Source organism: Miscanthus floridulus, chromosome 8, assembly GCF_019320115.1.
Source record: "Miscanthus floridulus cultivar M001 chromosome 8, ASM1932011v1, whole genome shotgun sequence".
Taxonomy (NCBI): Eukaryota; Viridiplantae; Streptophyta; class Magnoliopsida; order Poales; family Poaceae; genus Miscanthus; species Miscanthus floridulus.
In genome coordinates, this window is record NC_089587.1 from 191,481,640 (window position 1) to 191,499,382 (window position 17,743).

A 17,743-nucleotide genomic window follows, 5' to 3' on the forward strand; every position below is an offset into this window, starting at 1 on the left:
GCAGTCAATGATCTAAACCATCCAATTTCTATCCAACCGTGAGCCAAGGAAACGAACCAATCTCACAAGCCTATAACCAGGCCCATATCAGCCCAATTGCTAGCGTCCACTAGTTCGACTCTGCCGTCCTCTTCCTCCCAAGTTTGAAGGGTCGGCAACTCGACGTTCCCCTTCCCGCTCCCCTCGGAGGTCCTCCCCGGCGCTCCTCTCGGAGGTCCTCGCCAGCGCTCCCATCCCCTCCCTGATCCAGCGTCCTTAGCGCCAGCACCGGCAACAGAGGTCCCACCTCGGCAGCGCCGGCCTTCCTCGTCCCCATGCCCTCCACCGCGCTCAAGCCATCTAGTGTCGCTGTAGACGCAGCCGCCTCATGGCTAGTTATGACGGTGGCGTTCCCCACCTCGCCGCCGCTTCCCCTCTCTGCCACCGCGACGCCCGACTTCGTGGCCGCAGCCCCTGGCGCCCTATGGTCAGGCCCATCGGTGGATTGTAAAAGACTAGTGGTGGAAGGATACTGTAATTGCTATCAGTTCTGTAAAGGGAATCCCTTCTGTAAATTGTTCAAGTGCTAGCAAATAGTTTGTGACTATAGAAGACGTAAATATCGCCATTGTGTTGTAAATTGATTTGGAATGCTATTGTGAATGCAATGCACAAAAGATGTCACTCGTTACTGCAATTTCATATGGCTGCACAAAAGATGTTGCTGGTTACTACAATTTCATCAAGATGCACAAAATGATGCATATTACTGGAAGCTCCATTTGGCTGATTACACTTTAACCACAAAACCAAAACTATCTGAACACCATCTGTCATTGCAGGACAAATGCAAAGGGGACATAATCTGTACTACTAGAATTCACCAATAACACCATCTGTCATTGCTCCCTGAAAAATAGAACAAAAATAATTCAACATAATAACCATGTATGATTCAGAGGAAAACTGTATTACTTTGTAATATTACCGTCAATAGTTGAGAGAAACTATTGATGACCGTGTATGATTTAGAGATCTCTTCCTGAGGTAAAGATGGATGGTTTAGGCATGTATTTTGTAGCGTCGTGCCATCATCGACTGACACTTTTGTAGTATGTTGCTCCTGATCAGATAGAAGAGAATCAAATAGTTAAATACAATTAAAACTTTTTGTAGCGAATATAGTTAGAGAGAATCTGATATATTTTGTGTTGTTAAATACCTTTGAACATTTTTCTTTTTTCTTGTCACAAACCTTCGAACTTTTTTTCTTGTCACACACCTTTGTACTGTTTTCTTTTTTGTTACCTCCCTTTTTTTGTACACTTGCGCTTCTTGTCAAGCCAAGTTCTTTTGCACTTTGAGGTTTTTGTTTCCACCTCCTTTTTCTTTAGGCTTGCTGTACTCAACAATTCATTAGGCAGAGTAACATTGGTGGGAGCAATGATGGGATCCATAGGGCTTGTAACACCATTCATTTCTTCTTCAACTTGCTTGCTGAGTATATCCAGTGTGTTGTTTACTAATAAGGTGCATTTTGGATGGCTGGCAGCTCGATATGCCAAATTGAGAAATTTGCGAGCCATATCTTTGTAGCGAAGCATATCATCTAATTTTGGATATCATCTAATTTTGGATTCTCTATTATGTCTCGGCCATTGTTGTCATGTACTGCTCCACTGCGTGCTTCCCATGTCCACCTCTTCAGTACATATTGTGTAGGAAGTGATTTGATATTCATCAAATCAAGGACTTTTAAAGCATGGCCACATAGTATTCTGATTCTATTGAATTGCCCATAGCTGCATGTACTGGTCTGTTCTAATGGATCACCAATAACTTTGTACTCCTTCTCAAAGGTAAAATTTTTCATCTAGACTCTCAATTGCTACAAGATATTCATTTGTGCATTCCAATGTTGTGGTACATGCTACCATTGATATCTCATATTCACCTTGAAAAGCTTCAAAAATAGTTGGTGTGTACAACTTGCTAGCTTGGATTAACATAGGTGTCCTCATTTTGATTCTAGGTAATTTTTTTCTTGATTCAAATTCAGATTGCAATTCCTTCTTTCTTTTATATTCCACAGCCCTTTCAAAATGCTTAAGAAATCTGATTATATCAAAATCAGATTTGAAATGTCGCTTCAGGTCGCTATTCAAACTCTCACTGAGTTGTGTACTTCTCATCCCTAATGTGAACACATCCTTCATATAACATTCGGCCCATTTTCCCCTTACCTTGTATATACTATCCAACCAAGTTTGCTTGCTTGCCTTTGACCTCATGATGTTAAATGTTTCATCAAATGTTGCTTCATCTTCATACTCATACATACACGCACTAAAATCTAAGAAAATACTCGGTTCTTTATTATTGTCTTCTACTTCTTGTTTGGGAGAAGCACCTGATTCTTTATCATCCAGTTCAGCTAGATGCTTGACAGCATTCTACATAATATGAAAAGTGCACAAACCATGCCATGCTTCTAAAAAAACTTCCTTAACTGCTTGCCCCATTGCATAATCTTGATCGGTATATATTGTTTTAGGTTGCTTGCCATTATGGGCTCTCAGGAAGGTCTCAAATAGGCACTTGAAGGATTCAAATGTCTCATCATACATGAGAACAACACCAAAAACCACTGTTTCTCTAAAATGGTTGAACCCAATAAATACGCCAAAAGGCCTACTCTCCTTGTTTGTACCAAAGGTAGTATCAAAACTGACAACATCACCAAAATATGCATAGTTAGTGAGCATTTTAGCATCAACCCAAAATATGTTTGCAATCTGTTCTTCCCGAATCCATCTGCAGTGCATATTGAAATGATGGGTTCTCGGTAATTTTTTTTCTAAAAATACATAAGCATGCTTCCTGCTTGACCATATGCCATCTCCCGTTGCCACTTGCCCCGTAAATAGTTCTTGTGGTCTTGAAGAGTGTAACTGAGATTAACCGAGCCACCAACTTGGATGTAAGCCAACTCATGAGTAGCTTTGGACCCAATTCCTGCTGTCTCAATTTCAAAACCTTGTAACTCTAAAATTTTACTTTGGAACGTCATCAAGTGTGAGGTTTGTGGCAGCTAAAGGGTACGATTGTGTTCCAAAAACAGATCAGTCATTTTATAATTTCCTTTTTTCTTGTCCACTATAAGTTCCATGCGAACTTGACAGTTGGTTCTAGTTTTAGCTCTTGGACACTTTGTTAGATGATCTCTTTTATCTGGTTTTCTATGACCCTCATTTGCAGAAACATATTTGTAGGAACTAACCTTTCCATCTAACTTTCTTTTGTTTGTGTACATTTTCCTCACATCAATGCCTTTCTGACCCCATAGCTAATCCAAAACATCCGAGCCTCATCTATAGTGCTGAACTCCATTCCAACTTGAGGTAAAAGACTAGGAAACAAACCCTCCCTACAAGAAAATAGATAAAGATGACATGATATTAGGTGGCGAACTGAACAACTACAGTCTATTTCCAAATTAGTTAGACCACAAAAAAACAATCATGGCATTATACACCTATTTTCTTCTATCTTAAATATGCAAACTTTATTTTCATTCAAGCAAGTTGATGTTCCCTTCAAGCTTCCGTATCAGATCTCCTTCAATCGATCAATTTCAGAAAAATCCAGTGACGGAGGACAAAAAAAATCAAATTAGAACAACACTTTAAGTACAGAGCAAGGCACCGTTTGGATGCCGAATTTTTTGGCAAAATACGACTGTAGCATTTTCGTTGTTATTTGGCAAATAGTATCCAATCATAATTTAATTAGGCTTAAAAGATTCGTCTCGTGGATTTCGTCTAAACTGTGTAATTAGTTTTATTTTTTATTTATATTTAATGCTTCATGTATGCGTCCAAAGATTCGATGTGACGGAGAATCTTAAAAATTTTGGCATTTTAGAGGGGAACTAAACAGGCCCCGAGAAGAGCGAGAGATGAGGCGAGTGCATAAGGCCACATGTTTACCGATCGAGAGCACCATAGCAGCAGAACTCCGATCCCGGCGCCCGCCCTTTCTACTCTCATGCCAAAAACGTAGTCCCGGTGCCAAAGTGTCGAGTAGTCGCGCCAGAACCAAAATACCGCTGCTCCGTCATACGTAAAGGACTGTGCTGGTATTGGGCCGAAGCCCAGCGAGGTGAGGGGAGGGGCAGCGCATATTCTCCTGATCACCGTTAGATATGAATGAGCGGCCAGATACAGTAACCCTAGAGAGAAGTTATGTGGCGAACTGCAGACGATCTCGTGCCTCCGCCTCCCTCCCTCACTCCCTTCCCCCACACGCACACCAGTACACCACCCCTCTACTCCGCCGTCTCGTCGCAGGCAGCAGGTGAAAATCTCCGCCATTAAAAGCGCGCCCCGGGGAAGGGATCCTCCTCGGCCGCAGACAAAACCCTCCTCGTCACCCGCGCCCGCTTTCTAGCTTTTGTTTACCCCTCCTCCCACACATCGCACTCACAAGACAAAGTGCCTGTGAGCGCCGCACGATCTCTCGTGCTTGGTGTCGTCACGACGCGTTAGTTTCAGTGCGCGTGCGTGTTTGTGTTGTGAGGCTTGGGGAGAGGCCGGAGAGCGCGGCAAGCGGTTCGGTGGGCGGCGGCCGATGGGGAGGGCGCCGTGCTGCGACAGGACCAAGGGCCTCAAGAAGGGGCCCTGGACGCCGGAGGAGGACAAGCTCCTCGTCGACTACATCCAGACCAACGGCCATGGCAGCTGGCGCCTGCTCCCCAAGCTCGCAGGTCAGAATTCCATTCCTCTCTTGTTCCATTCCATCTCATCGCGGTCTCCACCGTACGTCGTCTTCTTTCTTAGTTCTGCTGCTGTTCCTGCCTCGTCGCCCGACTACTGGCGCCGCGCCGCGCGCGCAGTGGCCAGAAATGCCAACCAAATTCTTCGTCGGTGTCAATGGTGCTTATTCTGGGATCGCAATCGCATGCAGGGCTGAACCGGTGCGGCAAGAGCTGCCGGCTGCGGTGGACCAACTACCTCCGCCCGGACATCATGCGTGGGCCCTTCACGCCCGAGGAGCAGAAGTCCATCGTCCAGCTCCACGCCATCGTCGGCAACAAGTAAGACCCCAGTAAACTTGCCGTGCCGAGCTACTAGTCCCTGCCCTCCCCGTCCCATTCGATCGATCTGTGGCAGAGACTAGCACGTTTCCTCTCTGTCTCTCTGATGACGCACTCACTCAACTAGCTGAGGAGCTTGCACCGCACGGCCAGTGTCCTGCTGCTCGGCGCAGCGGCAGCGCCCCACTGTTGCAAAGCATCGCGCCGCATTGAATGATGCCACCTCCGTCCAAGCCATCGCGTCCAAAACCTGTCGCCTAGAGCATGCTGCCTGCTCACATTTCTGCCACGATGATCGGTGGTTGCTACTGCTAGGACTTAAAAGTATGGCCTTTTAGTCGGAGGATTTTGGATTTTGGGGCTACTGTAGCATGTTCGTTTTTATTTGGCAAATAGTGTTCAAACATGGACTAATTAGGCTCAAAACGTTCGTCTCGCAATTTCCCACCAAACTGTGCAATTAGTTTTTCTTTTCGTCTACATTTAATGCTCTATGCACGAGCCGCAAACATTCGATGTGACAGGTACTGTAGCAACTTTTTGGAAATTGGAGTGAAACTAAACAAGGCCTATATTGATGGGCTTTTTCTGGTGTTGGTCCTGGCTGGTACCTCAGGTGGTCCATGATCGCGGCGCAGCTCCCTGGCCGGACGGACAACGAGATCAAGAACTACTGGAACACGCACCTCAAGAAGCAGCTGCGCCGGATGGGCCTCGACGAGCCGCCGCCCGGCCCAGCCGCCGGTAGCCCCGCCGCGCGCCACATGGCGCAGTGGGAGACGGCCAGGCTCGAGGCCGAGGCGCGCCTCTCCCTCCTCGCCACCGCCACCGCCTCCTCCTCCTCTGGCGCCACCGCGACCACCGCCGCCGCCACCTCCGCCTCCTCGTCCTCCTCCACCGTGGACTTGAAGGCCTGCTGCGCCAAGCCCGCGGACATCTTCCTGCGCCTGTGGAGCTCGGACATCGGGGACTCCTTCCGCCGCAACCGCAAGACGGCCGCCGCGGTGCCGGCGGCGGTGCCCGCGCTTCTTCCTCCGGCGTCCGTCGTCGTCAAGAGGAAGCAGGACGCGATGATGATCAAGCAGGAGCCGCCGCAGGCGCTGCTGCTCGGTCCCGGTCCCGGGGACGACTCCTCGGCGGCGTCCAACGAGACGGAGGTGGCAGAGGCGCTGGAGGAGTACCAGATGTTCCTCGACTTCGCCGGCGAAGAGCTGGGACTGTTCCACGGCCGGCACGGCGGCTTCTCGCTGTTCCCGCCGCTCGACGTGCTCGACGAGGCATCCCTGGACACGGCGTTCAAGTGAAGACGTACGTACCGAGCACCACGTACGTACACGGTACACATACGTACGGCAAGCGGCAGTGGCCATGCCTCTACGGCTAGCTATACGCCTCTACATGCGCGCATGTATTATCTATATATATATATGCATGTCTCGCGTACCGCGGGCTTGCGCGCGCGCATACGTAGGTGGTACTCGTACGTCTGACTACTAGCATCAGGAATTTTTTGGGTTAGGGCAAGTGCGGGGTTTAGCTTGTTAACCGGGGTCGGTTTTGGTAGGACATCATGGTGTATTATTGCCTGTATGGGGATTCTCTGTTCACTGGAGATGCTCTAATACATCAAGTGATGTTCTTCAATCTTCAGTTAGATTCTGGGACTGCTTTTCGCACTGGAAACATACTTGACCTGTTTTTTTAGAGCCGGCCAATCCATCTATGGGCTATGGCCTACCAATATTTTCCCTTTTTTTTAAAAAAAAAAACAACCATTTCACAGCTTTTTGTTTTGAAAGCTGTATACTACCTCAATTCTCGGACTTCGAGATGTCAAATAGTTTGAACTTTGACTAAATTTATATAAAAAGTACAAATATTTTTGATATAGAATATATTTTAATAATAAATTTATTTAGAGACATAAATACTGATATTATTTACTATAAAGTTAGTCAAACTTTAAGCTCAATTGACCGGCACGGATATCGTAATTGTATTGTTAGGTGGACAAAGGGAATATATATTTATACACATATATAACTTTATATATAATATTTTGATGAGGACAAAACCTAATCAATTACAACCATTATCGCAACATTTTCAATACATCTTTGGACACATAAGTTTTACAAGCAAACTTATTATGATAACCTTTTAGCATAGTCTTTTCAACACAGCTTTTACTCGACACTTTTTATGGAAATCTATGGTTACATTCTTAATGTAACTTCTATAGCACAACGTTTATGAAAATCTTATATGGATGTTTTCGGTATTCAACATCTTTTTGAAAACTTGTGGGTACAACTTTGTGGATAACTTTTTCCAAATAATCTGCTCAATTTTTTTTGTGGCATATATAGCCAAAATAGGTAGGTTAGATATGAAAATAGATGAAAAACAAAGGAAAACGAGTACATAAGACAAAAGAAGTAAAAAAATCAATTAGGAATGCTAATTATTGCACTCCTGGCTACCCACGTAGTGAAAAATAGTAGTTTTATCTACTCTTATTTTATTTAGAGTGAAAAATAGTTTTATCCAAGAAAAATCCGGAGCTGGAGCCACCCAGAACTCTACCTAATGATGCCTTAATGAGCCACCTGTCAGTGAGCATGTTGCTTTTGTGGTGTTATGCATAAGGTTTTAAATCTCCGGTTATAATCTGCGTGAGGCTGATCAAGCTATTTGTATTTATGTAGAATTTAGAGGCTATAGCCTGCTATAACCTTATTTAGCCCCCGCTATAGAAGTTTTATGAGTCATCCGCTAAATACCTTTAGCCTGAGATTTAAAACCTTTATGCATGAAAAGCACTTCCGTTTGAGGTGGGGTCTGACAATAAGAAAAATAAATAGCCATGGACAAACTAGGACGACCTAGGGTCGTCTAGCATTATATTATTCTCTCAATAATTGATATAGTTGAGGTCTAAAACTCGTGCCGCTCACTAAAAGGTAGAATTCACTATGCTTTCTAATGGTTAGAAATAGAGATTTCGATGAGAAGATAATGTCCAACAACTTCTTTAATTTGATACCAAAATATAGCTATCGTCTAGTTTAGATTCCTTGCTCGCCAAGGATGGAGAGCGAGGTGGACTCTTCAGAGTGCACATAAGATATAGAGCAACTATTGGAGAGTGCAGTGGAAAGATATAGAAAACTATTTTTATTCAAATAATCTACAAATGACGAGCGGGGTTGACTCTTTAGAGTGCACAAGATATAAAAAAACTATCGGAAAGTATAAAGATATATAAAACGATTTTTAATCGATGACTCTAGAAATGATGAATTATAGAGTGACACTTTGAGATGCTCTAACCACACAAATTGGCATGATTTCATAATTTAGGTGGGAAGCTTTTTCCCGGTAATTACCGAACAGCACGATTATGCCAATCCACCTTGGTTCTAGACCACTCCTATTACTAAGCAAAGACCAAACCTACAAAAAAATTTCTCTATCTGAGCCCAACCTGAATTATTTCTTTTAATTAGTTTTCAACTAAAAAAGTGGGCGTTTATACCATTGAACGTTACTAGACAAAAATTTCAGACCGAGAAATCCTTGTCTTTTTGTCTGGTCAGCCCGCAAAATGGTCGGATCTACTTCGTACATGTGTCTCTATATACATAGCGGCATGTAAAATTGTAAAAAGACATAAGCTAGACATTATTGTACTGGAGTCTCTCTCTATATGCATGTGCCTCTCTGGATGGTCGGCTGATGCAATCACAAGAAAAAGGGCCATCATCATGTGGTTCAGTTTTGTTGGGAACCCTTCCCTGTCACCACTGTCCCGCCATTCCTGCATGTTGTTCAGGGAATTTGATCATTGCATCGCCCCTAGCGTGCCCGTGCCATATATGCTGCATCCTCACCAGTCTACTGCTGATGCTACAGTATTAACCCGAATAGTGCCTGTTCTGTTCATGGCGCAAACATGGCAAGTCTGAATTTGATGTATACGAATAGATTATGCGTAAAACGAGCTAGTTTCTCAAATTTTGGAATAGGTTTAGAGTGGGATGGTACTCCACATTACCTGCGTGCAAAATGTACAGTCATCAGGTTCAATATGTTCGTTTGTTGGTTTCAGCCAAGACTTATCAGTCAATCAATAGTATTTTTCTCTTATAGCAAACTAGTCAATCAATAGTATTTTTCTCTTATAGCAAACTAGCATCAGCCGAGCTTATAAAAAAACCCGACCACCGAACGGTCCGAATGCCTCCAACTGTTGCATCTCATGTTGCGGTGCTGTCTCGCGGCAGTAGTACTGGTCCAATGAAACAGGCATGCATGCATGTGTGCTGCTGGCGCTAGTGTAGGATCTGTGCTGGGTAACCCTCAAGGGCACGTACAATGCAATGCCTTAGAGACCACCTGAATTACAAGAACCGCTACACACATTTACTCTGAGCAGGAAACCAGGCAATATGCATGTATAGAGAGATTGACCACCAAATTGCTAAAATTACACGTACTATACGGATATGTGCACTCGCCTGTTTTCCTGTTTCCTTTAGCAATGTTTTTTTTTTTCTATCTAACACTTGTTTGATACGTATGTATTCATCTTAATCCACGTGTTGAAGTGAATTATAATAAAATTTAGTTTAATTTTATTCTAATCCACTTCAATACACGTGCATCGGAGTGGATATGCATCAACGAGACCTCAGTGAAGTAAACCGTGTGGGCTCGAAGTCGCAGGGGTCCCCAGCAAACGCCTGCCTTTGACCTGTTCCCATTCAGAAAATGAACCGGTTCGCGGAGGGGGCCAAGGAGGCCAACGCAACGAGAGAGAATTCATTGCAGAGCCCAGGCAAACGGCCAGAAGGGGGAGCAGTGAAAAGTTTCCCCAACACCTGCGGCTGCCCGTGGGCCGTGGCCTCAGCTCATGGCAGGACGCAGGAGAGAGAACAGTAAAGATGCAGCACCTCAGCTCGTGCTCGCCCCTGCGACATGGCTAATGATTTCCTTTGGGAGATATTAAATGTCACGACAGCTGATATCGTGGTCCTTTTCCCATGGTGTCATCGTGCCTACCTAGAGAAAAAAAAAAACCCTATGGGCCAACTAATAAAGCTATTCAAATCCATTGTTTCATATCAATCGATCTTCAAATTAAAGACCCTATGTAATACGAGCTAATTGCGTTGCATGCATCATGTCAGTCCTAGTGGGAGTTTTATATGAGTTTTATTTACATTAAATAGGTTATCATATACTACATTTGTCCCTAAATAACTGTAGTTTTTTTTCGTGTCATAAGTTTGACTAGATTTATAGAAAATACGTGCACCATTTGTATCTCTAAATAAATTTATTATAAAAATTAATTTAATGATCTATCTAATGATATTAATTATGTACCATACATATTAATATTATTTATATAAAAATTAGTCAAAGTTATTTATCAAGAAGTGAGAAGGACAATTATTTAGAGATGGAGGGAGAAGGTACTTTTGATGACATCCTATTTAAAAGACTCTCTTGGCACTATTAACAACTCACTATGAATCATGAAATTAAATATCTATAAAACTATAGAATGAAATTTGCATTGAGAGTGAGTGTTTCATTCCAAGTTTTATTTCATTCTATATGATATGACAGTCTTAAAAACAACACCATGAAACTATCCACTCAGACTGGACTTACATAATGGTGTTGTGTGAGCCTCATGATAGGAGTGGACGAACCCACAAGCCAAGTGTCTATGTTATAGGATCGAGTCTACCGCTAGATGGCATTGCTTGCTTGATACACCCTCCATCCCAAAAAGGATAACGCTTTAGCTATGAATCTAGACAACCAACATCATTCTTTTTTGGAATAGAGGGAGTATATTTAAAGAGAGTAAGGCACACTAAAAGCATCTAGGTTCCTAGTTGGGTTTCGGTGATTAATGACAATACGAGATTACTGTGACTAACGTGTGTTTTGTAGATGCAATTAAGTTAGGTCATGGTAATGGCAATTAATTAGGCAATCATGGTTGTCATGCCCCTACGATGAAAATCATTTCGGTTTTCAAAGGATGGGCGACAAGGTTAAAGATGGACTAGTTCTAAGTGTCATTTGGTGTTGAAGAGACACTTAGAGTAGTTTAGGACTTTATTTTTCCTTTGGCCGTACTATTAAGGGGGTATGAACTAGTAGCTTGACCTAGGTGAGTCTAGTGGGTTAGGTGTGGTGCACACTTGTCAAATATAGCACTAGGTTGCTCCTAAGTAGCCCTAAGATCAATTGGAGCGAACTTTATTCACATATTATTGCGAGTTGGAAGTGAATGGAGGGTCAAATATTGACCGGACGCTGGTTTCAGTGTGACCGGACGCTGGCGTAGAGTCCGGTTAGTTCATTTGATCAAGGTGAAGTTGTTTAGATGCGACCGGACGTTGAGTGAAATGTGACCGGACGCTGAGTGCCAGAGTCCGGTCAACTCAAGTAAGGTTCCAGAGAGGGAGAATCCTGATCGGACGCGTTCGGTCAATGCAGACCGGAACCTGGTCAGGTTCCGGCTACTAACCGGACGCTGAGCAGCAAAGTGATCGGACGCTGGGTGCTAGAGTCCGATCCACATCAGTAAGGTTCCAGAGAGCAGTTTTTGTGACCAGATGCGTCCGATCAGTGCTGACCGGATGCAGGTCAGAGTCCGATCACAACTTAACGGCTTAGTGGCAGGGAGAACTGACCGGAGCGTCCGGTCACCCCATAGAGGCACATAACGGTTTGTTTTGAATAAGGGGTTATAAATACTTCCTCTATTCACTCAAGGGAGTACTCTTGACCATTTCAATAGCTAAGAAACACCCTTGAGAGTGCCAAGAAGAGCAAGAACCTAGTGAGGTGATTGAGATTTGAGAATCCAAGATTAAGGCTTTATTAGTAAAAAGAGAGTAGCAAGTGTGTATCCACCCTTCTCATTAGGTTTGTTGTGGTCAAGTGAGAGTTCTTGCTTGTTACTCTTGGTGACCGCCATCACCTAGACGGCTTGGTGGTGATTGAGAGTTTGATGATCATCCGGCGGAGCCTGTGGATGACCCAACTCAAGTTGTGAGCGGTTGTGGGTGATTCACCGCGACGGTGTGTCGAAGAATCAACCTATAGAGAGCACTTGATCCTTGCGTGGATCAAGGGGGAGCTACACCCTTGCGCGGGTGCTCCAACGAGGACTAGTGGGGAGTGGTGACTCTCCGATACCTCGGTAAAACATCGCCGCATTCCTTCTCCTCTCTTTACTTTAAGCATTTACCTTTGAGCAATTCAATTCTTGTCTTTACATTCTTAGAATTGTCATGCTAGAGTAGGATTAGAACTTAGGGTGCTAAACTTTTGTGCGGTAGATCAATAGAATCACCTTCTAGGCACAAGGGGTGACGTGGGCTAAGTGTAGGGTTTATTTATTGTAAAGAATTTTAGAATTAGCTCAATTCATCCCCCTTCTTGGGCATCTTGATCCTTTCAATTGGTATCAGAGCCTTGTGCTCACGTATTTAGGCTTAACCGCATAGAGAAAGATGTCTCACGGGGATGAACCTCCTCTTATCTTTGAGGGAGATGATTTTCCTTATTGGAAAATCCGCATGGAGACATATTTAGAAGCTCTAGATGTTGGAATTCTTAGAGCCGCCTCTCAAGGTTTCCCAAAACCTAGGGATCCCACGCACCTTCAAGGCGATGAAGTGAACTACAAAAAATGAAATACAAAGGCTAGAAACACCATCTTTAGAGGCCTTTGCAAAGACGTGTTTAATCGGGTGAGGAACCACAAGGACGCCCATGCACTATGGATGGACATTTGTGTGCTCCATGAGGGAACTAAGAGCAAGCGTGAGGAACGCTATCATCTCGTAATGAAAAAGCTTAATTCTTTTGAGATGCTTCCTAAAGAGAGTGCTAATGAAATGTACTCACGCTTGAATATTCTTGTAGAGGAAGTCAATGGGCTCAGACTTACACAAATGCAACCATCTGATATTGTAAGAAAGATCTTGAGTGTCCTCCCTATTGACAAATATGGGCACATTGTGATCATGCTTCATCAAGGTGATCTTTCCACCGCTACACCAACTCAAATCTTGGGAAAGATCAACGCTCATGAGATGTACATGCACATCACACCACAAGATGGCTCATCCTCTACCAAGAAGAAAGATAAAGACTTAGCATTCAAGGATAGCCAAGAGAAGGGCAAAGCAAGAATTGAGTATGAGAGCTCAAGTGATGATGAAGTTGATGATGCAAGTCTTGCTCTTATGGTGAGAAAAACCGCCAAGATGCTAAAGAAGCTCAACAAGAATGGCATCAAGTTTGATGGCAAGAAAAAGAAGTTCTTCACTAGTACTAGAAGGAAGCCAATCTCCGAGATGGATTGCTGCAATTGTGGAGAACTTGATTATCTAGCACATCAATACACCAAGCCCAAGAAAGACAAGTACAAGAAGAAGTACAAGGGCAAGAAAGATGATTCAAGTAATAAAGATGAAGATGAGAAGAAAAAAACAAGCCATACAAGAAGAAGGATGGCAAGAAGAAGGACTTCCATAAGAAGAAGAAAAATGGCAAGGCATACATAGTTGGTGATTGGCTCACGGACATTGATTCATCAAGTTGCTCATCCAATGATGATAGTGACAACGAGAAGGTGGCCGCCATTGTGATTGACTCTTCATCATCTTCACCGACACCACCACCATCATCCTCTACACACCTATACCTTATGACCAAGGGTGAATGAAAGGTATCAAATGATGATAATAGTAGTGGTGATGAACATGCTAGCAATGATGATAGTGATAGTGATGATGATGAATTTGAATCACCTTCATATGATGATCTTGTTAAATTGCTAAATCAATACACTAAGATCATTAGAAAGTCGAGAGCTAAGAATGAAAAGCTAGAAATTAAGAGTGAGTCTCTTTTAGCTAAATATGACATAGTGGAAAAGGCTAGTGTTGAGCTTAGAGAAGCAAATGAAGCTATGTCATCCAAACTCAAGAAGCTCAAATCTTCTAAGAAAGAGCTTAAAGAAAAACATGATAAAGTTGAGGGGATACATAATGAGCTCATCACTAGCTACGACATGCTAAAAGAAGAGTATACCAACCTCAAGGTTAATCATGATAATCGTGTTATCTCAAATGAGTTTTTATCCAATGAGCCACATGATGCTACTAACGATGTTGTTAAGATTGATATAGCTACATCATGTGATGATTTAATTGTTGAGAGCATTGAGCAAGGATCTAGTAGCAAAGGCAAGCAAGTGGTTGAGTCTGATAACTATGATGAATATGTCAAGATCAAGAATGAGAATGAGAAGCTTAAGAAAGATCTTGAAGAGCTATCAACCACCAACGCTATTGTGATAGAGAACCTTGATCGTGACTATGATATAGAGCTCAAAGAAGAGAATGAGAAACTCAAAGAGGAGAACAAGAGACTCAAGTAAGAGAAAAATCATGATGAGCTAAAAGAAGAGAACAAGAAGCTCAAGTTGGAGAAAGAACATCTCAAGATTGGCTTGAGCAAGTTCACAAGAGACAAGCATCTTCAAAGTGAGCTACTCATGAACACCATCATGAAGATGGATAGAAGTAGAATAGGATATTTGGCAAATCAAGAGAAGAAGGCTCAAGCTCAACAACAACAACAACACAAGTCTAAGCCAAAGCCAAAGATGTGTTTTGAGTGTGGACAAGAAGGTCACTTTGCCCATGAGTGTCAAATCCACCACCACAACCCTTGTCCAAGTATGCTAGACCTTTTGCTTTCAATGCTCATTACATGCTTAGAAAGGATTCTAGTGGTAAAATGAAAGTCATGTTCTTAGGACCTCCCAACAAGAATAGACCTAAGAAAATTTGGGTTGCAAAGTCACTAGTAGAGAAAGTCAAGGGCCCTCAACAAGTATGGGTCCCTAAACAAGCTTGATCTCTTATGTGTAGGTGAACTATAAGACCAGTGGAAGTCATTGGGTAATTGATAGTGGTTGCACACGACATATGACCGGTGATCCTCGTATGTTCACCTCACTAGATGAAGAAGTAGATGGCCAAGAAAGAATTACATTTGGAGATAATTCAAAGGGCAAAGTTAAAGGATTGGGCAAAGTGGCAATATCAAATGATCACTCTATTTCAAATATGCTATATGTTGCTTCCTTGAGTTTCAACTTGCTATCCGTTGGACAATTGTGTGATCTTGGCTTCCAATGCTTGTTTACCGAGAAGGAAGTTGTTGTATCTAAGAAGGATGATGATCAAGTGATATTCAAGGGATTTAGATACAACAACCTATATCTAGTGGATTTCACCTCTAAAGATGCTAACTTGAAGACATGCCTATTCACCAAAACATCACTTGGGTGGCTATGGCATAGAAGACTAGCTCATGTTAGGATGAGCTCACTCAAGAAGCTTATGAAGAATGAATTGGTAAGAGGGTTGAAGGATGTGAATTTTGAGAAGGACAAGCTTTGTAGTGCATGTCAAGCCAGAAAACAAGTTGCAAACACTCATCCTATAAAAGCTTTCATGTCAATAACAAGAGTGCTAGAGCTCCTTCACATGGACTTATTTGGACCAACAACATACAAGAGTTTGGGAGGAAATCTTTATTGTCTTGTGATTGTTGATGACTTCTCAAGATACACATGGGTGTTCTTCCTTCATGACAAGACCGAGGTTGCTTCATGCTTCAAGAAGTTTGCCAAGAGAGCACAAAATGAGTTTGAAGTGAAGCTCAAGAAGATTAGAAGTGATAATAGAAAAGAGTTTGACAACACAAATATTGAAGCCTATTATGATGAAGTTGGAATCAAGCATCAGGTCTCTGCAACATATACTCCTCAATAAAATGGTGTAGTTGAGAGAAAGAACCAGACACTCATCACTCTAGCAAGAACAATGCTTGATGAGTATAACACACCCAAAGCTCTATAGGCGGAAGCTATCAACACCGTATGTTATGCATCCAACCGCCTATTTCTTCAAAAGTTTTTTGGCAAGACACCTTATGAGTTGCTCAATGGGAAGAAGCCGAATGTCTTCTTCTTTAGGGTGTTTGGTTGCAAATGCTATATCTACAAGAAGCAGCAACACCTAGGGAAGTTTCAAAGACGATGTGATATTGGTTTTCTTGTTGGTTACTCATCAAAGTCCAAAGCATATCGAGTATTTAATCATGCCACTGGCTTGGTTGAAGAAATATATGATGTGGAATTTGATGAATCTAACGGCTCCCAAGGAGCACATGAGAATCTTAATGATGTAGGTGATGAACCATTGAGGGAGGCCATGAAGAATATTCTGGTTGGAGACATAAAGCCACAAGATGATGAAGATGATGTACAAGTGATTAATCCACCTTCTTCATCAAATGTGCCACAAGATGGTGATAAAGATGAGAGAGTAGAAAATGAAGATACTTATGTCTCCCATGATCAAATGGTGGCACAAGCACAAGATGTTGATGCTCCACAACCTCCCCCTCAAGTGGTTGATAGAAGAAACTCACCTTTACTACAAGCTAATCCACAAGATGTCAGCATAGGGAGTCCATCAAAGGGTGTAATGACTCGATCTAAAAAACTTGCTTCTTTTATTGAATATCACTCTTTTGTCTCTTGTGTTGAATCTAAGAATGTAGAAGAAGCTCTTCAAGATTCTGATTGGATAAATGCCATGCATTAAGAGTTGAACAACTTCGCCCGCAATGAAGTTTGGACTCTTGAAGAGCGACCACAAGGTGCAAGAGTCATTGGAAGAAAGTGGGTGTTCCACAACAAGCAACATGATCAAGGCGTTGTTGTGAGAAGCAAGGCAAGACTAGTAGCAAAGGGGTTCTCTCAAGTTGAAGGGTTGGATTTTGGAGAGACCTTTGCACCGGTTGCAAGACTTGAGTCCATTCATATCCTCCTTGCATATGCATCGCATCATGAAATGAAATTATATCAAATGGACATTAAAAGTACATTTTTAAATGGCTTTATTAATGAACTAGTCTATGCTGATCAACCTTCCAGGTTTGAAGACCCTAGATATCCTAATCATGTTTATAGGTTGTCCAAGGCGCTATATGGGCTAAAGCAAGCCCCAAGAGCTTAGTATAAGCGCCTTCGGGATTTCCTCATTGAGAAGGGCTTCACCATTGGGAAGGTCGACACCACACTATTCACCAAGAAGCTTGATGGAGAGATCTTCACTTATCAAGTATATATTGATGATATCATCTTTAGATCATCAAATGAAGATTCTTGCAAAGAGTTTGGTGAATTGATATCGAAGGAATTCGAGATGTCTATGATTGGAGAGCTTATATTCTTTCTTGGTTTTCAAGTCAAGCAAATGAGAGAAGGGATTTTCATCTCTCAAGAAAAATATACCAAGGATCTTCTCAGGAGGTTCAATATGGATGAATGTAAGCCAATAGAGACACCAATGCCATCTAATGGACATCTCGACCTAGATTATGGAGGTAAAATAATTGATCAAACTCTCTACCGCTCTATGATTTGTAGCTTGTTATTACTTAACCACATCTAGGCCCGACATCATGTTTAGTGTGTGTATGTGTGCTAGATTTCTACCTTATCCTAAGGAAGCTCATTTGATTGCCATTAAAAGAATCCTTAGGTAC

General features: G+C 42.7%; 1 protein-coding gene and 1 pseudogene across 1 annotated transcript; one reads left to right on the forward strand and one right to left on the reverse strand.

Moving 5' to 3' along the window:
- Positions 1-852: 852 nt before the first annotated feature.
- On the reverse strand, positions 853-4,099 carry LOC136470398 (protein FAR1-RELATED SEQUENCE 5-like; annotated as a pseudogene).
- Positions 4,100-4,387: 288 nt separating this feature from the next.
- LOC136474385 (transcription factor MYB17-like) lies at positions 4,388-6,662 on the forward strand. Its single transcript, XM_066471975.1, has 3 exons — positions 4,388-4,744; positions 4,945-5,074; positions 5,691-6,662. The coding sequence occupies exons 1-3, from the start codon at positions 4,609-4,611 to the stop codon at positions 6,376-6,378; spliced, it is 954 nt and encodes a 317-aa protein (XP_066328072.1). The 5' UTR covers positions 4,388-4,608; the 3' UTR covers positions 6,379-6,662.
- Positions 6,663-17,743: the final 11,081 nt, after the last annotated feature.

Bases quoted from the DNA above. Each gene is read 5' to 3' on its own strand.
- LOC136474385 (XM_066471975.1), top strand. From the start codon at position 4,609: ATGGGGAGGGCGCCGTGCTGCGACAGGACCAAGGGCCTCAAGAAGGGG. The intron at 4,745-4,944 runs GTCAGAATTCCA...AATCGCATGCAG, and splicing joins CCTGCTCCCCAAGCTCGCAG to GGCTGAACCGGTGCGGCAAG. The intron at 5,075-5,690 runs GTAAGACCCCAG...CTGGTACCTCAG, and splicing joins CACGCCATCGTCGGCAACAA to GTGGTCCATGATCGCGGCGC.